At 50.8% G+C, this 20,784-nt stretch overlaps 3 protein-coding genes across 3 annotated transcripts; 2 read left to right on the forward strand and 1 right to left on the reverse strand.

Moving 5' to 3' along the window:
• Nucleotides 1-2,466: 2,466 nt before the first annotated feature.
• On the reverse strand, nt 2,467-4,045 carry LOC127310430 (uncharacterized). The gene is made up of 3 exons (XM_051341110.1): nt 3,638-4,045; nt 3,123-3,533; nt 2,467-2,814 (listed from the first exon to the last, which is right to left on the reverse strand). The coding sequence occupies exons 1-3, from the start codon at nt 4,043-4,045 to the stop codon at nt 2,467-2,469; spliced, it is 1,167 nt and encodes a 388-aa protein (XP_051197070.1).
• Nucleotides 4,046-5,178: 1,133 nt separating this feature from the next.
• On the forward strand, nt 5,179-6,945 carry LOC127310431 (uncharacterized). The gene is made up of 2 exons (XM_071821358.1): nt 5,179-6,456; nt 6,693-6,945. The coding sequence occupies exons 1-2, from the start codon at nt 5,220-5,222 to the stop codon at nt 6,725-6,727; spliced, it is 1,272 nt and encodes a 423-aa protein (XP_071677459.1). The 5' UTR covers nt 5,179-5,219; the 3' UTR covers nt 6,728-6,945.
• A 2,883-nt stretch (nt 6,946-9,828) lies between these two features.
• On the forward strand, nt 9,829-12,183 carry LOC127307810 (probable L-type lectin-domain containing receptor kinase S.5). The gene has a single exon (XM_051338589.2). The coding sequence runs from the start codon at nt 9,943-9,945 to the stop codon at nt 12,013-12,015; it is 2,073 nt and encodes a 690-aa protein (XP_051194549.1). The 5' UTR covers nt 9,829-9,942; the 3' UTR covers nt 12,016-12,183.
• Nucleotides 12,184-20,784: the final 8,601 nt, after the last annotated feature.

The following is a 20,784-nucleotide window of genomic DNA, read 5'->3' on the forward strand; positions in this document are numbered from 1 at the left end:
CTCCCAAGGACAAGGATGAAGACGAAGCCGATAGCGACGACTCCGACTATGTGCCCAACTCCATCAAGACCAAGGGCCTCTTCGCCAAGCTCACCGCTCACCTCAAGAAGTCCTTTTGCTTCAAGAGGGATCTCGAAGATAGGATGTATCAAGCTCATCACGACAACAAGAAGATCCGCCAACGCCAAAAGGCCATGATGAGGCACATGCAACTCCCGGTCTCCGAGGGCTCCGAGGACAACATTACTCCTCCCGGTGAGTGGAAGTCGAAGCTCGTTTGGTCAAGCTCCGAGGAATCCATCCCCGAGCCGCCTCATGGCAAGGGCCTTACCCAAGAAGATGATGATGATGAAGGCGAGTATGAGGAGGAGGGTGATGAGAACGAGGATGATGATGACGAGAATGATGATGATGAGGACGATGAAGACGAGGATTGATTCCCTTGGGACGTTAGTATGCTTCTTCCCCCTTTTTGGTGTCTCGATGCCAAAGGGGGAGAAGTTGATCTATTAGGACGGGAATTTGCATGGGGATGCCAAGGGCTTGGTGGCTTCATTTTGGTTCTTTCGGCCTTGGCATCAAATCTTTTCCCTAGTTATTCGAAACTTTATTCGTATGTGTGTTTGCTACTCTATTCGTGGGTCTCCCAATCCCCCCGTTTGTATTAAGACTTAATCATGCGTAGCTTAATGGTCAATGGTCTCCATTATTTATTCTTTGATTGGCTACATCATTCCTATGGAGGCACCTATTATTATGATGAGTTTGGGTTTTCTCAAGGCAAAGGTATGAAAAGGCTCACCCAAACTTCCCTATATACAAATGTTCTTGCCTCTATAATGTACTTGTGCTACATAATCTTGTAATATGTTCTTCTTAGCGCTTGCGCTTTGTTTGTAGAATTTAGGGGGAGTTCTCTCTAGGATGTGTGCATTTGTATACAAATGCATATTTTAATATGCACACATCTAGGGGGAGCTTCGCCTATTCTTGAAAACCAAATACCTTATCATAATATCCTATGAATTATTGCAAATTCGTGTGTTGTCATCAAACACCAAAAAGGGGGAGATTGTAAGAGCAAGATCCATATCCCGTGTTTTGTGTGTTTGATAACAACACTCGAACAATTCTAACCGTGCACAAAGTTTGTCATTGATAGGTTTGCAAGATGCACGGTACCCTCGCCGAACACTTTATGATCAGAAGACCGAAGCGTAGTTATTAGGGTTTCTGGTTTTGTGTGTGTGTCGCGAGGTAACATGGTAGGAGAGGCAAAGAGGAAAAAGCTGTTTTAGTCTTTGCGGTACTACCGGTACCAGGAGCGGTAGTACTGCTACCCCTACTGGTACCGCCCGAGATACCGCTCTGAGGATTGCATATGGAAATGTCCCACAGAACCCGTTACAGTACCTTTACGGTACCATGAGCGGTAGTACCACTTGAGAGCGGTAGTACCGCCCACGGTACCGCTCAAGTACCGTAACGCGTTACGGTCGTACCGCTCTGGTACCGCTTCGAGTCCTGCAAGCTCTGGACCCTGTTGCGGTACCTCGAGCGGTACCGCATGCGGTAGTACCGCAATGTGTCCACGTGGACAAGTTCAGTGGGGATTCGAACTCAGAGCGGTAGTACCGCTTCCAGAAGCGGTAGTACCGCTTAGGCAAAAACAGTAGGTAACAGTTGGATTTGGAGGGACCTATATAAAGGCCCCTTCTTCTCCAGCCAGCCTTAGCTCTTCTCTCTCTCTCTCTCCCCCATTGTTGCTGAGCTCAAAATTGAGGGGATCTCCTCATCCACCCAACCAATCTTGTTCATACTTTGAGAGGTGGTAGAGGAGACCCCGATCTATCATTCTACAGAGAGAAAGTTCACCAATTCGTGGTAGTCCTTAGTGGATCTTGGAGTTAGGGTTCCTTGGTGGAAGAGCTTCTTGGTGGAGCACTGGAAGAGCTTCTTGGTGGAGCATTGGAGATGGGTTCCTATGGTGGAGCATTGGAGATGTGCATCTATGGAGTCTAGCTTGGTGATGTACTAGCTCCATAGGGTGTTGGGAGCATCCTTGTGTGTGGAGCTCACCCCAACCTTGTGAAGGAATCACCGCCTCGACCGGTGCCTTAGTGGAAGAGGGAGAGCACCTCCGTGGAGCTCTCTCGAGGAATAAGGTGAGGCCTTCCTTCGTGGTGTGGCCGTCTAGTCTCTTGTGTGAGACTAGCACCTCCTCAACGCAGACGTACTTCCTGTTGTGGAAGGAACTGCGGTAAACAAACCTCGCCTCGCCTCCGCGCCCTCCGGTTGTCTCGCTCCTTACTCTTACTATCTTGTTGATTCCTTTACTTGTTGCACATGTCCTAGCATCATTGTAGGAACACCGCTATTGCTAAAGTTGTCACCTTTACCTTCCGTTGCGCTAAAATTGAAAAAGGTTAAAACTTGCCGTAGCGCCATTCACCCCCCTCTTGTTCGCTACGATCCATTCACCTGCCGAGCCACGCCCTGGCAGGCTAGGCGGTCCCCGTTGGCGACAGTGACGCTGAAGTGCTCGTCTCCTGACGGCTGTAGTGCGAGGCGGCGCATGGCGTCTCCGGACAGGAAGTTGTGCATCGACCCCGTGTCAACCAACGCTGTGAGGCGCTCCCCGCTGATCGTCACCGGCAGGAGCATGGTCTTTGCCGTCTTGATGCCTGCCAACGCGTGGAGGGAGACGACGAAAGCCTTCGCGTCGACCGGCCCATAGGTCGTGGCGCCTGGCTCGGAAACGGCCCCGGTGTCAAGCTCCGGGGTAAGTGGCTCGCCGTCCTCGTCATCGACCGTCTCCAAATAGAACAGGCGAGCGCACGTGTGTGACCTGGTGCGTACTGCTCGTCGCAGTTGAAGCATAGGCCCTTGCGGCGCCGCTCGAGCTGCTCGGCCGTCGTCAGGCGACGGAAAGGACGTGTAGGTGCTGCAGGGGTCGTCGCGGCAGCCGGCAGCGCCGGGCGCGTCGGGGCCGTCTGGGCAGGGCGTGGCGGAGGGCAGGCTCCCCTGCCCTGGAAGGACTACTGGATGGCGAGGGTGCGCTGCTCGTACGCCCGGGCGTAGTACATGGCGGTCTGCAGGTCCTGCGGCTCGCGCAACTCCACGTCGACCCGGATGTGGTCGGGATGGCCGCCCACAAAGAGCTTGGCGCGCTGACGAGCTGAGACGCCGGGGGCATGGCATGCCAATGACTGGAAGCGATCGGCAAAGTCCTGCACCGACGAGGTGAACTGCAGGCGCCCCAGCTCGGCGAGGCGACTCCCGCGTACCGGGGGTCCGAACCGGAGGAGGCACAGGTCGCGGAAGCGCTCCCACGGCGGCATCCTGCCCTCGTCCTGCTCGAGGGCGTAGTACCACGTCTGGGCGGCTCCGCGGAGGTGGTAGGAAGCGATCCATGTGCGGTCGGACGCCAATGTCCGCTGCCCCCTAAAGAATTGCTCGCACTGGTTGAGGTAGTTGAGGGGATCAGTGGCGCCATCATAGGTGGTGAACTCCAACTTGGTGTAGCGCGGGGGCTACTGAGCGGTCGGCGCAGCAACGAAGGTCGTGGCCAGCGCGGTAGGGGGCGAGTAGACAGCGCTGCCCCCCGCATGAGGATCTCCGTAGCCACCGAAGCCACCGAAGGGGGAGGGCGCAGCGTGCGCCGCCGGTGGAGGCACGGTCGGCTGGGCAGGGGCAGGTGTGAAGACCGGCGCGTCCACCCATACGGAGACGCCGGCCACTTGATATTGGTGATGGGGACGCCCTGGTGCGCGGCCGGGGCCGGCGGAGGCGTCGCATGTGGCGCGGGCGGGGGTGGCGGCGGCGGTGGTGGAGCGGACACGGCGGCCGGTAGCCCGTGCGTTACCTGCAGAAACGTCCGCATATTGGCGATCGCCATGGTGAGGTCGCGGACGGCCGCAGACAATTCCGCCGGAGAGAGGACGGGGGGCGGCTCGGCGCCCGGCGCCACGTGCGCGGCGGCTGTGGAGGCCGGCGACGTCTCGGAGGTGACAACGATGGTGGCAGAAGGCTGGCCCGACGACATGATCGCAACCGAGGAATCTGATACCAAATTTGTAGAGTCTAGGGTTCTACCAGGATGGGGGCATAGGTTGTAGCGGTGGAAGTGCTGCGAGCGAGAGAGAGAAGGGCAGCGCCGGCGGCAGGGCGCCGTCGCGAGGGTTGGGGAAGGCGGCGGCTAGGGTTGACGGCGGCGCGGCAGGAGAAGGCCGACTCCTCTGGGAGTCGGTAATAATGAGATTGATTATTGCTTGATCAAAATAGTCTGATTACATCTGCTTATATAATAGAATAACTGGGCTAAGCCCCTAATTTTGCCCACTATTTGGGCCCCTTCCTGGAATAGAAGATACCAACCATAACATGTTGCCTCATCAGTTTTTATTCACTTCACTTCTTCAATTTTTCCACATCATATCCTCGTGTTGCCTCTGTCAGCCCACATAGGGTCAACCCATTCTTGGCTTTTATTCCTTCAAGCATCATTATCAGCAGCACCGACACCATGTCCACTATCATTCTCGTTAGGCCTCATATCATTCTCATTCGGGACATGGTGGGAGAGATTCATTATCATTCTCATTCAGGGCATTCGCTGCGCTAAAAAATAGGTTTAAAATCGAGAGGGCATTCGTGCCTCTATCCGCGTGGACAAAAACCGGACGCACGGGACGAAATGCGTCTCCACCTTAGGGTTTGCCCTTAAAATTTAGGTTGAAAATAAGACACGATAAAAAAAAGGGAATTAGAAGGGGCACAATAGCTAGAAAGAAAGATCCGACATTTGTCAGGAGGCACTCAAATACTGCACTTGGCACTCCCGAAGGTCAATGTAGAACTAGGTTTCCATAATCAACATCTCTAGATTTTTTTCACGTACCAACACACAGGTATGTGGCTGTTGAATATATTGTATATGTGTGCGTTGTGTATCCGGCCCACCTCCTAGTTTTCTTGTATAGTTGAGGTAGAGGCCCGCATCATGTACTATATATATGTGCCAAGGTGCACCGATCAATGTATTCCGCTTGCACCTAAAACCCTAGCCTTCTACATGGTATCAGATTCCATCCACGCATCCTAACCTAGCCGCCGTCGCCGCCGCGCTCCCCCTGCGCCGCCGCCGCCGCCGCTCTCTTCTCCGAGCCGCCGCCGCTGCCTACCCGCCCCACCGCGCGCCCCTCTCCCCTGACGCCGCCATGCAGTCCCCGGGCTCCTCCCTCTCCTCCGGCAGCAACCCCTTTGCCGGCCCGGACATGGCTCTCATCCGCGACCTCAACATCGCCGATCGCGTCCCGGTAACCCTCAGCCAGACCTCCGCGTCCTACTCTCCTTGGAAGCGGTACTTCTCTCTCGTTTTTCGCGAGTTCCTCCTTCACAGCCATGTCGACGGCTCCGTGGACTCCAAGCTCATGGTCAACGACGAGGAGTGGATGATCATCGACGCCACCATCATTCGCTGGTTCTACCTCACCATCTCCACCGACCTCTTCCACACGGTGGTGGCCGACGAGGACGACGCCCGCGCCGTCTGGCTCAAGCTCAACGGTCTCTTCACCGACAACAAGCTCCAGCGCAAGGTCCTCCTCCATGGCGAGTTCTACGGGTGCCACCAGCTCGACTCCTCCATCGACGACTACTGCATGCGCCTCAAGAAGATTGCGGACGAGCTTCGCGATCTCGGCGAGCCCATCGGCGACGAGCTCCTCATCACCACCTTCACCGCCGGCCTGCACGAGGACTACGGCAACGCCGCCTCCAACCTCACCCTGCTCCCGGACCCCACCTTTCCCAAGGTCGTGGCGTACCTCAAGCTTGAGGAGCGTCGGCTGCGGATGGTGCGGTCCCGTGCGACGCACACCGCCCTCGTCACCGGCACCCGCGCCGGCCCTGCGCCCCCCGCTGCTCGCCCTCCGCCGCCCGGCTTTCCTCACCCGCCGGCCTACCAGCCGGTGCCGCCTCCACCGCAGCCGGCCCCACCCGCCAACAACAACAATCGCCGCCGTGGGGGTCGTCGCGGCGGCCGCCAGCAGCAGCAGCAGCCTCAGGCGCAGCAACCGCCCACGGGCGGCGCTGCCCGTCCGCAGCAGGTCTTCCAGCCGGCTCCTTGGTACGCCGGGCAGAACCCCTGGACCGGCGTCGTGCATGCCTACACCATGCCGGTCCCCCGCGCGCCTGCCCCCGGCGTCCTTGGCCCGCGGCCACCCTCCCACCAGGCGTACTTCGCCGCGCCGCAGCCGTACATGCCGCCCTACGGATGGGTAGGACAGCCGTCGCAGCCAGGCGGGCTGCCACCGCTGCCCCCGATGCCGCCTGCGCCTTGGGATCCGGCCCTCCTCGCCGCGCTGCACGCCGCTCCGACTCCGACCACCTACGCTGGCGGTGGCGACTGGCACATGGACACGGGCGCCTCTGCTCATATGGCTGCCCACCCCGGTACTCTTCATACCTCCCGCCCCGTCACCACTTCTACTCGCATTACCGTCGGCAATGGTTCCTCTCTTCCTATCACCCATATAGGCCATGCATCTCTTCCGTCTTCATCTACTCCCCTCTCACTGTCTAATGTCTTAGTGTCTCCTAACCTCATCAAAAATCTTGTCTCTGTTAAACAATTTACACGTGATAATCCTGTGACTGTTGAGTTTGACTTGTTTGGTTTCTCTGTCAAGGATTCCCGAACCCGGATGGTGCTCCTCCGATGTGACAGTCCCGGCGACCTCTACCCCGTGCACTCCTCGCCTTCCACATCCGCCGCCCCTGTCGCCCTCGCCACCGGTGTGGACCTTTGGCATGCTCGCTTGGGTCATCCCAACCCCGCCACCCTTCGCCACATTCTTAGGAGTTTTTCTTTCACGTGTAATAAGATCGCTGATCATTCTTGTCATGCATGTCGTCTCGGCAAACATACTAGGCTTTCGTTTCAGGCTTCTTCTCATGTCGCCTCCTACCCTTTTGAGTTAATTCATAGTGATGTTTGGACCCCTCCTGTTGCAAGTAATACGGGCTATACTTATTATCTTGTCATCCTTGATGATTTCTCTCATTATGTGTGGACCTTTCCGTTGCGCCGCAAGTCCGATACTCTCGCCACTCTTGCCGCGTTTTACTCCTATGTCGCCACGCAGTTTGGTCGTCCCATTCTTGCGTTGCAAACAGACAACGGGAAGGAGTTTGACAACCTCGCTGTTCGCACTCTCCTCACCACTCATGGCACCACCTTTCGCCTCACATGCCCATATACTTCGCAATAGAATGGTCGCGCCGAACGTGTCCTCCGCACTCTCAATGACTGCGTTCGCACCCTCCTCTTTCACGCCTACATGCCTCCGCGTTTCTGGCCCGCCGCACTCTCCACAGCCACTCTCCTTCTTAATATCCGCCCATGTCGCACCCGCGGTAACTTCGCTCCTCATCATCTCCTCTTCGGTGCACCGCCTTCTTATGACGAGCTTCGCATCTTCGGCTGTCTCTGCTATCCTAGCATCGCCGCTACTGCGCCTCATAAGCTTGCACCCCGCTCGTTAGCCTGTGTCTTCATTGGCTACCCGCCCAACACAAAAGGATATCGCTGCTATGATCCCGTCTCCCATCGCGTCTTCACGTCGCGACACGTTTACTTTGACGAGATGCAGTTTCCTTTTCAGCAGGTACCCGCCGCCTCTTCCTCGCCGCCGGTACTCGCTTCGCCGTCCACCACGGACGGTCCTGGACGGTCCAGCCTTGGGCCGCCCCCTGGCTTTGGCGCTGCATGCGCCTCGGGACGTGCTGCGACCCTCCCTGGTCGCGCCCCCTCGCCGCCCGGCTGCTCGCCGTCCGACTCCGACTCGGAGTTCGCCCCGTCGCCTGCTGCACCGCCCACGGCGTCGCCCGCCACCTCGGCCCCTGGCGCGGCCGCTGCCCCGCCTTCGGCGTCGCCCGCCTCTTCGGCCCCTGGTGTGGCCGGAGCCCCTGCCGCGACGGTTCCCACCGTCGCCCCTACGACGCGGTCTCGGACCGGTACCCACCGCCCGAGCCTGAGATACTCTAGCGACGAGTATCTCCTTGAGGCCTCTACATCCGCGCCGTCTCCGATCCCCGTATCCGTACGGGCCGCTCTTCGGGGTCCTCACTGGTTCGCTGCGATGCAGGAGGAGTACGCCGCCTTACAGCGGAACCGCACCTGGACACTGGTTCCTCGGCCACCTCGCGCCAATGTCATCAGTGGCAAGTGGGTCTTTCGGCACAAGACTCACTCCGATGGTACCCTTGAGCGCTACAAGGCTCGTTGGGTGGTTCGCGGTTTCCGTCAGCGTGCCGGCGTCGACTTCACCGAGACCTTTGCACCGGTTGTTAAACCGGGCACGATTCGCACTGTTCTGCAGCTTGCGGTCTCTCGCGGATGGCCAGTTCACCAGATGGATGTCTCTAATGCGTTTCTTCATGGACACCTTACTGAGCAGGTCTATTGTGAGCAACCTACTGGCTTCGTTGATGCTTCTCATCCTGGACATGTGTGCTTGCTCTCTAGGTCGCTCTACGGCCTCAAGCAAGCCCCTCGCGCCTGGTACCAGCGGATCGCCAGCTTTCTGCAGACTATGGGATTCTGTGTTACTCGCTCGGATGCCTCGCTGTTTGTCTATCACCACGGTGACATGACTGCCTACTTGCTCCTGTACGTCGATGACATCATACTCACGGCCTCCTCCGCCGCTCTCCTTCAGCAGCTCACTCTCCGGCTACGTGATGAGTTTGCCATCAAGGACCTGGGCGCTCTTCATTACTTCCTTGGCATTGAGGTCACTCGGCGCCCTGATGGCTTTTTCCTTCATCAGCAGAAGTATGCCCATGAGTTACTTGAGCGCGCTGGTATGCTCAATTGTCATCCCGTCGCCACCCCTGTAGACACGAAGGCCAAGGTTTCTGCTCTCGACGGTTCTCCAGCGTCTGATGCTCCGTTCTATCGCTCTATTGTTGGAGCTCTCCAGTACCTGACGCTCACACGCCCAGACTTGCAGTATGCTGTTCAGCAGGTGTGTCTCCATATGCACGCTCCTCGTGATTCCCATTGGACGCTCGTCAAACGGATTCTCCGCTATATCCGTGGCACGACGCATCTGGGACTCACCCTCACAGCGTCCCCCTCTATGGAGATGGTCGCCTATTCGGATGCCGACTGGGCCGGCTGCCCCGACACTCGGCGCTCTACATCCGGCTACTGCGTCTACCTCGGTCCCTCACTAGTTTCCTGGTCCTCGAAACGACAGCCTACTGTTTCGCGCTCTAGCGCGGAGGCTGAGTACCGAGCTGTGGCCAACGCCGTTGCCGAGTGCACATGGCTTCGACAGCTGCTTCAGGAGTTGCATCACGGTGTGTCCCGCGCTACGGTTGTCTATTGTGACAACGTCTCGGCCGTATATCTCTCCGCCAACCCCGTTCATCATCGCCGGACAAAGCACATTGAGCTTGACATTCACTTCGTCCGCGACCAGGTTGCTCTCGGACAGACTAGGGTTCTTCATGTTCCGACTGCGCAACAGTTCGCCGATGTGATGACCAAGGGATTGCCGACTTCTACCTTTGAGGAGTTTCGTTCCAGTCTCTGTGTCTCTGGCGACGCTTCGACTGCGGGGGGGTGTTGAATATATTGTATATGTGTGCGTTGTGTATCCGGCCCACCTCCTAGTTTTCTTGTATAGTTGAGGTAGAGGCCCGCATCATGTACTATATATATGTGCCAAGGTGCACCGATCAATGTATTCCGCTTGCACCTAAAACCCTAGCCTTCTACAGTGGCTAGCAGTGAGTTCAAGATGAACTGACAGGTGTCCTGCACATGGAGATTTTTTCCATTGACCATGACTCTTCCAAGTCTTCCTCCCTTCGGTACTGAAAGGTGTTATCCTGAAATACGTGGACGGCAGGAATTCACATCTTGTGTTTATGTATTTTCTTGGGGAGATTGAGGAATCGAGGTTCCATTTAGCCATGACAAGGCCCAATAGCATGATCTTGAGCTTTTCGTTCATAGCTTCTGTAGCTCTTATCCTCGGAGGTAGAACCTGCAGTTGCTTGCAGTTCAATTACCCCAGCTTCGACATGACCAACAAGGATGATTTCAGCTTTAGCCCAGGCTCAGCAATTGCAAATGGTTCCCTGCAAGTCGTCGTGCCAAACACCGGAGACTTGAACCAGCGATCGGGAAGGGTAGTATACACAAAGGAAACACTCAAGCTATGGAACAGGAAGCAGGGGGTGCCCACATCTTTTAGGACGCAGTTCACACTGAACATCCTTCCACAGGATGAGAGTCATGAGACTGGAGAAGGTATGGCTTTCATATTGACAAATAATCCATCGTTGCCCAGGAATAGCAGCGGCCAGTGGCTCGGCATTTGCAACAACAAGACCGATGGCGCCCCGATGAATCGAATAGTTGCTGTGGAATTCGACACAAGGAAAAGCTACGAGGACGACCTTGACGGCAACCATGTCGGCCTCGACTTGAACAGTATCAAATCAGCTAACCAGTATCCTCTCAGCAATCTTTCCATTATCCTGACAAGCGGTTTTGATGTGTTGGTCAGTATCACCTACAATAGCACAACACCTGCTTTTATATTATCTGTAATCGGCCATGGGGGACACAATTTGCGAGAAAGCTGGCCAGTTGATCTATCCCAACACCTACTAGATGAAAATGAAATACATCTGGGATTCGCAGGTTCCACTGGTGATTACACCCAACTGAGCCAGATAAAGTCGTGGAACTTTACCACAGTAGAGGAGGTCGTAGTTGAAACAAGACATGAGACCAGGAACGTGTTTGTATGTCTGGTTACCTTGGTTTCGTTTACTACATGTTCGATTCTGGTGTTGTTTGTGTGGAGAAGGGTGACGCGGCAGAGAAGGCTAGCCTACCAGGCCCTCGAGAAAAGGATCGACGCACATGGTCCGGTCAGATTTAAGCTCAAGGAGCTGAAGCACGCGACGGGTAACTTCAGTCCTCGTCGTAAGCTCGGTAGAGGAGGCGGCGGCACTGTTTATCATGGTTACCTGAGCAGGATCAGGAGGGAGGTGGCCGTGAAGCGGGTCTCAGCCAACGACAAGTCACGCCGAGGAGAGAAGGAGTTTGTCGCGGAGGTGAACACCATAAGCAAGCTCTCCCACCGCAACCTCGTCAAGCTGATGGGCTGGTGTCACGAGGGGGGCGAGCTACTCCTAGTCTACGACTACTTTCCCCTGGGCAGCCTTGACAAGCTCTTGTTTGCCAATTGCAGAGCGACCGCGTTGTCGCCGGGAACCCCTGAGCTCACATGGGACCGCCGATTCAGGATAATCTGCGGCGTGGCATCTGCGCTCGACTACCTGCACCATGGGAGCAGCAGGAGGATCCTTCACAGGGACGTGAAGGCTGGGAACGTGATGCTCGACGAGGAGTACAATGCGCGGCTGGGCGACTTCGGCCTCGCCCGTGCCATCCAGCTCGAAGGAGTGACGCACCACTCCACCCAGGCAGTCGCCGGCACTCGTGGGTACATGGCGCACGAGAGCTTCTTCACCGGCCGTGCCAGCCTCGACACCGACGTCTACGCCTTCGGTGTGTTTGTCATGGAGGTTATCAGCGGGAAGAGCCCAAGCAGGTCTATGCTGTATGACAGACAGGAAATGTACATCGTGGATTGGTTTTGGAGGCATTACAGCCTTGGGAAAGTCGTGGAGACGGCTGATGCAGAGCTTGGTGGAGTGTACGATGATGAACAGGTGGATGCTGCGGTGAGGCTGGCCTTGGCTTGCTGCCATCCAAACCCAAGGCATAGACCATCCATGAAGAAGGCAGTGCAGGTGCTAATCGGCGGAGCACCAGCCCCGATTCCCCCACTTGAGAGGCCTGCGTTTGTTTGGCCTCTGTCCGGCACGCAGCAGGAGATCGAGCTCGCGCAGGTTGGTCTGCTCTTCACGGGAGGACAGCCAAGTTTCTGCTCCATCACTTCCACTTCCTTCACAGGAAGGTGAGTACTGAAGAGTTGTGCATCTGTACTGCCTAAGTACTGAGTGTCCCGTTACAATACCCATGAGCAGGAATAGTGAGTAATTAAAATGCTAATCACATAAATTCTGAGCTTGTATTGTCTGCAACCATGAAAATAAAATTAGCGCTTGATTTGCCTTGTGTTCATGAAATTTCGTTTGAATTTTTTTATGAAACTTAGGAGACTAGATCTAATGGAATTTGTTGCTCTGAAGAAGGAAATGTATGTTCTGCATGGTTTGTACTCCCTGTATTTCTCTTCGTAGGACGTGTTTTGATCGGTTTACTATACCGACATGACTCGCCCTTGCCGTTGATTCCCCCCTAGACATGCCAGGACATTTTTCTTGTTCTAAAATACACCACGGAAGGTGTATCACGTTTCATACAAGAAGCCAAGACGGTACGTACAACGCTATGCAAGGCTACCCGATACAACACGACTTGCCTTGCACTGTCTCCTGGCATGAATATCGAGGAGGCGATACACTGAGTTTCTTGGCCGCGTCATGACCCAAGAAGGGAACTTCAAGAGACTGGATGTGTAAGAGGTGTCTAGTCTACTCTCAGATCTCACAGTACGAACGAGCGATGCAGATCCAGAGGATCCTGGCCAATTTCCTCCCAACCATCCCCTTGCTTAGTTCATACGGCACAGCCGTCCAATACATCCAATTCAAAAATACAAGCCAGTGTCTTACGTTGTTCATTCTCTCTTCTTGTAGCACAAGCCGACACGTCTCTCGTGTGGCCGATTACTGGGCCCACTCTTCGCCGGCGTGCCACTTCGGAGCCCATCGCCTTCACTTGAGCCGGCCCACGTCTTGACTTGGAGCTTGGTCAGCAACATCTTGAGTGGAGCCTTGACTTGGAGTAGCTTGGTCGTTGACAATCCCCCTTCCTTGAATACCTGCTTGCCCCCAAGCAGGTGCAAACGGAAACTGTTGTTGAAGCGCGTCCACATCTTCCCAGGTAGCAGCATCCGATGGAGCTCCACTCCATTGCACCAGAACTTGAGCCACCGTGCGGTTCCCCACTTGGCGCGCTCGACGGTGAAGAACCTGAACAGGAATCTGGAAGAGAGCATCAGGTGAAGGCAGTTGCGACGATACCTGGCAATTCGGGCCAACACACAGCTTGAGCTGGGACACATGGAAGACTGGGTGTACTTTGCGTGTCACTGGTAAATCAAGTTTGTATGCCATTTGTCCAACCCGCTCGAGAATACTGTACGGGCCATAGAACTTGAATGCTAGCTTCTGACAGGAGCGTTTCACCAGGGATGACTGCAAATAGGGTTGCAAGCGGAGGAAGACCTTGTCACCTACTGCAAAGGTCCTTTCGGTGCGATGTTTGTCGGCCTGATCTTTCATCCTTTGCTGCATACGCAAGAGGTGTTGCCGGACTGATGCGATGATGACTGTGCGTTCATCAAGCCATTCTTTGTTATCTGACGGAGCAATGTGACTAGTAGCTGTGACACCAAAGTATCTGGGCTGGCGGCCATAGATGAGCTCAAACGGAGACTTACCAGAAGAGGAATGCCAATTGGTATTGTACCAGAACTCGCACAAGGATATCCATTTGGCCCAATGGTGAGGGTGCGCGCTAGCAAAGCAGCGCAAATAGCATTCCACTGACTGATTCACACGTTCAGTCTGCCCATCTGTTTCCGGATGATTCGCTGTACTGAGCTTGAGCTGGGTGCCAGTAGCGCGAAACACTGCTTGCCAAAACTTGCTTGTGAACACGGGGTCTCGATCCGAAACCAGCGACTTAGGCATGCCATGGAGACGGTAAATGTTATCCACAAAGAGCTTAGCCACTTTGGTTGCCGTGTATGGGTGCTTCAAAGGAATGAAGTGAGAATACTTCGAGAACTTATCAACAATAATCAGCAAGCAATTGTAGTGGTTGGAAGAAGGTAATCCGTCGATGAAGTCCATAGTGGCTACTTCCCAGGGCCCAGAAGGTATTGGCAGGGGTTGAAGCAGCCTGCAGGTGGCAATCTCTCGGGTTTGGCTTGTTGGCATACCTGGCATTTGCGCACCCATTCCCGGATTAGCTCTTTCATGCGAGGCCAACTGAACAAGGAAACAATCCTGCGGTATGTTACAGGAAACCCAGAGTGTCCCCCTTGTGGGCTATCATGAAAAGCAGACACAATCTGCTATTGCAGTTTTATATCAGGGCCAACCCATATTCTTCCTTTATGACGCAAAAGACCATTGTCCAGCGAGTATTGTCCGTCAGCATATGGGTCAAGGGCTAATTTCTGCAAGAGTTGTTGTGCTCTCTCATCAGCATCATAGCTGGACATGACAGATTGAAGCCAAGTTGGTTGAATGGTTGTAACTGAGAACAACTGGGAACTCTGTATCGGCTTCCTGGACAAGGCATCTGCTGCTCCATTATGAATACCCTTTTTATAATGCACTCGGAAATTGAGCCCCATCATTTTGGTAAGAACCTTTTGCTGCCACACAGTATGGAGTCGCTGGTCAGTCAAATGAATCAAGCTCTTATGATCAGTGCGAATAACAAATTCAGCTAATTGCAAATAAGGGTGCCACTATTGTACAGCCAGTAAAATAGCCAGATATTCTTTTTCATAAACAGATAGTCCTTGATTTCGTGGCCCCAAAGCTCTACTGACATAAGCAATGGGATGCCCCGCTTGAGAGAGGACTGCTCCTATGCCAACATCACACGCGTCAGTCTCCACTGTGAATTGCAGCTTATAATCCGGTAAGGCAAGAACTGGTGCACTGACTAGAGCTTGTCTCAATGTCCTGAAGGCCGTGTCAGTGATGTCAGTCCAAATGAACAAGGTTCCTTTCTTCAGCAATTGTGTGAGAGGTTTGTTGATAATAGCATAATGGTTGATAAATTTCCTGTAGTAACCCGTGATGCCCAGAAATCCACGCAACTCTTTCAAATTACTAGGTACAGGCCAAAAACTGATGGACTGAATCTTCGTGTTGTCTGTTGCCACACCAGCACCTGATATAACATGCCCCAGATACGCCACTTGTTCTTGTGCAAAAGTACATTTGGACATTTTAACCTGCCATTTATCCCTTTGCAAGATATCAAGCACAGTAGCTAGATGTTGCAAATGCTCTTTGTAAGTGGAACTGTATATTAAGATGTCATCGAAAAAAACCAAGGTGAACTTGCGCAAGACCGGTGCCAAGGTGGCGTTCATCACATGCTGGAAGGTTGCTGGCGCACCAGTGAGACCGAAGGCCATGACTTTGAATTCATAATGGCCACTGTGTGTCTGGAAGGCTGTTTTGTACTCTTCTCCAGGAGCTAACCGAATTTGGTGATACCCTGCTTTCAAATCCAATTTGGAAAACCATTTGGTGCCCGCAAGTTCATCCAATAGCTCATCAATAACTGGTAGTGGGTATTTTCCCTTGACTGTTAGTGCATTGAGGTGCCAGTAATCGACCACCAAACGCCAAGTGTTTTCACTTTTCTTGACCAAGATTACTGGAGAACCAAAGGCACTGTTATTGTGGGTGATGACTGACACGCGTACAGCACGCGACCGTTGGGAACCCCAAGTGGAAGGTGTGATGCGTACATCAGTAAGTTTCCCTCAGTTAGAAACCAAGGTTTATCGAACCAGTAGGAGTCAAGAAGCACGTTGAAGGTTGATGGCAGCGAGATGTAGTGCGGCGCAACACCAGGGATTCCGGCGCCAACGTGGAACCTGCACAACACAAACCAAGTACTTTGCCCCAACGAAACAGTGAGGTTGTCAATCTCACCGGCTTGCTGTAACAAAGGATTAGATGTATAGTGTGGATGATGATTGTTTGCAGAAAACAGTAAAATGAGTATTGCAGTAGATTGTATTTCAGTAAAGAGAATTGGACCGGGGTCCACAGTTCACTAGAGGTGTCTCTCCCATAAGATAAACAACATGTTGGGTGAACAAATTACAGTTGGGCAATTGTCAAATAAAGAGGGCATGACCATGCACTTACATATTATGATGAGTATAGTGAGATTTAATTGGGCATTACGACAAAGTACATAGACCGCTATCCAGCATGCATCTATGCCTAAAAAGTCCACCTTCAGGTTATCATCCGAACCCCTTCCAGTATTAAGTTGCTAACAACAGACAATTGCATTAAGTATTGCGCGTAATGTAATCAATAACTACATCCTCGGACATAGCATCAATGTTTTATCCCTAGTGGCAACAGCACATCCATAACCTTAGAGGTTTCTGTCACTCCCCCAGATTCACGGAGACATGAACCCACTATCGAGCATAAATACCCCCTCTTGGAGTTACTAGCATCAACTTGGCCAGAGCATCTACTAATAACGGAGAGCATGCAAGATCATAAACAACACATAGATATAAATTGATAATCAACATAACATAGTATTCTCTATTCATCGGATCCCAACAAACACAACATATAGAATTACAGATAGATGATCTTGATCATGTTCGGCAGCTCACAAGACCCGACAATTAAGCACAATGAGGAGAAGACAACCATCTAGCTACTGCTATGGACCCATAGTCCAGGGGTAGACTACTCACACATCACTCCGGAGGCGACCATGGCGGCGTAGAGTCCTCCGGGAGATGATTCCCCTCTCCGGCAGGGTGCCGGAGGCGATCTCCTGAATCCCCCGAGATGGGATTGGCGGCGGCGGCGTCTCTGGAAGGTTTTCCGTATCGTGGCTCTCGGTACTGGGGGTTTCGCGATGAAGGCTATTTGTAGGCGGAAGGGTAGGTCAGGGGGCGTCGCGAGGGGCCCAGGAGACAGGTCGGCGCGGCCAAGGGTGGGGCCGCGCCGCCTACCCTCCTGGCCACCTCGTGGCCCCACTTCGTTGACTCTTCGGTCTTCTGGAAGCTTCGTGGCAAAATAGGACCCTGGGCGTTGATTTCGTCCAATTCCGAGAATATTTCCTTACTAGGATTTCTGAAACCAAAAACAGCAGAAAACAAAGAATCGGCACTTCGGCATCTTGTTAATAGGTTAGTTCCAGAAAATGCACAAATATGACATAAAGTGTGCATAAAACATGTAGATATCATCAATAATGTGGCATGGAACATAAGAAATTATCGATACGTCGGAGACGTATCAGCATCCCCAAGCTTAGTTTCTGCTCGTCCCGAGCAGGTAAACGATAAACAAAGATAATTTCTGGAGTGACATGCCATCATAACCTTGATCATACTATTGTAAGCATATGTAGTGAATGCAGCGATCAAAACAATGTAAATGACATGAGTAAACAACTGAATCATAAAGCAAAGACTTTTCATAAATAGTACTTCAAGACAAGCATCAATGAGTCTTGCATAAGAGTTAACTCATAAAGCAATAATTCATAGTAGAGGCATTGAAGCAACACAAAGGAAGATTAAGTTTCAGCGGTTGCTTTCAACTTGTAACATGTATATCTCATGGATATTGTCAACACAGAGTAATATAACAAGTGCAATATGCAAGTATGTAGAAATCAATGCACAGTTCACACAAGTGTTTGCTTCTTGAGGTGGAGAGAGATAGGTGAACTGACTCAACAATAAAAGTAAAAGAATGGTCCTTCAAAGAGGAAAGCATCGATTGCTATATTTGCGCTAGAGCTTTGGTTTTGAAAACAAGAAACAATTTTGTCAACGGTAGTAATAAAGCATATGTGTTATGTAAATTATATCTTACAAGTTGCAAGCCTCATGCATAGTATACTAATAGTGCCCGCACCTTGTCCTAATTAGCTTGGATTACCGGGATTATCGCAATGCACATGTTTTAACCAAGTGTCACAAAGGGGTACCTCTATGCCGCCTGTACAAAGGTCTAAGGAGAAAGCTCGCATTGGATTTCTCGCTATTGATTATTCTCAACTTAGACATCCATACCGGGACAACATAGACAACAGATAATGGACTCCTCTTTTATGCATAAGCATGTAGCAACAATTAATTTTCTCATATGAGATTGAGGATATTTGTCCAAAACTGAAACTTCCACCATGGATCATGGCTTTAGTTAGCGGCCCAATGTTCTTCTCTAACAACATGCATGCTCTAACCATTAGGTGGTAAATCTCCCTTACTTCAGACAAGACGGACATGCATAGCAACTCACATGATATTCAACAAAGAGTAGTTGATGGCGTCCCCAGGAACATGGTTATCGCACAACAAGCAACTTAATAAGAGATAAAGTGCATAAGTACATATTCAATACCACAATAGTTTTTAAGCTATTTGTCCCATGAGCTATATATTGTAAAGGTAGAGGATAGAAATTTAAAGGTAGCACTCAAGCAATTTACTTTGGAATGGTGGAGAAATACCATGTAGTAGGTAGGTATGGTGGACACAAATGGCATAGTGATTGGCTCAAGTATTTTGGATGCATGAGAAGTATTCCCTCTCGATACAAGGTTTAGGCTAGCAAGGTTATTTGAAACAAACACAAGGATGAACCGGTGCAGCAAAACTCACATAAAAGACATATTGAAAACATTATAAGACTCTACACCGTCTTCCTTGTTGTTCAAACTCAATACTAGAAATTATCTAGACCTTAGAGAGACCAATTATGCAAACCAAATTTTAGCATGCTCTATGTATTTCTTCATTAATAGGTGCAAAGTATATGATGCAAGAGCTTAAACATGAGCACAACAATTGCCAAGTATCACATTATCCAAGACATTTTAGCACATTACTACATGTATCATTTTCCAATTCCAACCATATAACAATTTAACGAAGAAGAAACTTCGCCATGAATATTATGAGTAGAGCCTAAGGACATATTTGTCCATATGCTACAGCGGAGCGTGTCTCTCTCCCACACAAAGAATGCTAGGATCTATTTTATTCAAACAAAAAAAAACAAAAACAAACCGACGCTCCAAGCAAAGCACATAAGATGTGACGGAATAAAAATATAGTTTCAGGGGAGGAACCTGATAATGTTGTCGATGAAGAAGGGGATGCCTTGGGCATCCCCAAGCTTAGACGCTTGAGTCTTCTTGATATATGCAGGGGTGAACCACCGGGGCATCCCCAAGGTTAGATCTTTCACTCTCCTTGATCATGTTGTATCATCTCCCTCTCTTGATCCTTGAAAACTTCCTCCACACCAAACTCAAAACAACTCATTAGAGAGTTAGTGCACAATCAAAATATACATGTTCAGAGGTGACATAATCATTCTTAACACTTCTGGACATTGCACAAAGCTACTGAAAGTCAATGGAATCGAAATATCCATCGAACATAACAAAACAGGCAATGCGAAATAAAAGGCAGAATCTGTCAAAAACAGAACAGTTCGTAATGACAAATTTTACTGAGGCACCAGACTTGCTCAAATGAAAATGCTCAAATTGAATGAAAGTTGCGTACATATCTGAGGATCACTCACGTAAATTGGCATAATTTTCTGAGTTACCTAAAGAGAATTTTTCCCAGATTCGTGACAGCAAAGAAATCTGTTTCTGTGCAGTAATCCAAATCTAGTATGAACCTTGCTATCAACGACTTTACTTGGCACAATAAAACACAAAACTAAGATAAGGAGAGGTTGCTACAGTAGTAAACAACTTCCAAGACACAAAATAAAAACAAAGTACTGTAGTAAAAACATGGGTTGTCTCCCATAAGCGCTTTTCTTTAACGCCTTTCCGCTAGGCGCAGAAAGTGTACATCAAGTATTATCAAGAGACGAAGTGTCAACATCATAATTTGTTCTAATAATAGAATAAAAAGGTAACTTCATTCTCTTTCTAGGGAAGTGTTCCATACCTTTCTTGAGAGGAAATTGATATTTAATATTACCTTCCTTCATATCAATGATAGCACCAACAGTTCGAAGAAAAGGTCTTCCCAATATAATGGGACAAGATGCATTGCATTCAATATCCAAGACAACAAAATCAACGGGGACAAGGTTGTTGTTAACGGTAATGCGAACATTATCAACTTTCCCCAAAGGTTTCTTTGTAGAATGATCAGCAAGATTAACATCCAAATAACAATTTTTCAATGGTGGCAAGTCAAGCATATTATAAATCTTCTTAGGCATAACAGAAATACTTGCACCAAGATCACATAAAGCATTACAATCAAAGTCATTGACCTTCATCTTAATGATGGGCTCCCAACCATCCTCTAGCTTCCTAGGAATAGAAGCTTCGCGTTCTAATTTCTCTTCTCTAGCTTTTATGAGAGCATTTGTAATATGTTTCGTGAAAGCCAAATTTATAGCGCTAGCATTAGGACTTTTAGCAAGTTTTTGTAAGAACTTTATAACTTCAGAGATGTGGCAATCATCAAAATTCAAACCATTATAATCTAAAGCAATGGGATCATCATCCCCAATGTTGGAAAAAATTTCAGCAGTTTTATCACAGGCAGTTTCAGCAGTTTTAGCAATTTCGGGCAGTTTCTCGCGCTTTGCATTAGAAGTGGAAACATTGCCAACACCAATTATTTTACCATTAATAGTAGGAGGTGCAGCAACTTGTGTAGCATTAGCATTACTAGTGGTGGTAATAGTCCAAACTTTAGCTGTATTATCTTCTTTTTCATTTTCTTCTCTTTCCCACCTAGCACGCAATTCGGCCATCAATCTTATATTCTCATTAATTCTAACTTGGATGGCATTTACTGTAGTAACAATTTTATTATGATGATTTTCATTAGGCATAACTTTCGATTTCAAAAGATCAACATCAGCAGCAAGACT

The sequence above is a fragment of the Lolium perenne genome, chromosome 6 (genome assembly GCF_019359855.2).
Source record: "Lolium perenne isolate Kyuss_39 chromosome 6, Kyuss_2.0, whole genome shotgun sequence".
In the NCBI taxonomy this organism is placed as follows: domain Eukaryota; kingdom Viridiplantae; phylum Streptophyta; class Magnoliopsida; order Poales; family Poaceae; genus Lolium; species Lolium perenne.

Coding starts and splice junctions, on each gene's coding strand:
- LOC127310430 (XM_051341110.1), bottom strand. CDS start 4,045: ATGTCGTCGGGCCAGCCTTCTGCCACCATCGTTGTCACCTCCGAGACG. Junction 3,534..3,637: donor CGCTGCGCCCTCCCCCTTCG/GTGGCTTCGGTG, acceptor ACCGCTCAGTAG/CCCCCGCGCTACACCAAGTT. Junction 2,815..3,122: donor CCGACCACATCCGGGTCGAC/GTGGAGTTGCGC, acceptor TTCTATTTGGAG/ACGGTCGATGACGAGGACGG.
- LOC127310431 (XM_071821358.1), top strand. CDS start 5,220: ATGCAGTCCCCGGGCTCCTCCCTCTCCTCCGGCAGCAACCCCTTTGCC. Junction 6,457..6,692: donor TCATATGGCTGCCCACCCCG/GTACTCTTCATA, acceptor TTCTCTGTCAAG/GATTCCCGAACCCGGATGGT.
- LOC127307810 (XM_051338589.2), top strand. CDS start 9,943: ATGTATTTTCTTGGGGAGATTGAGGAATCGAGGTTCCATTTAGCCATG.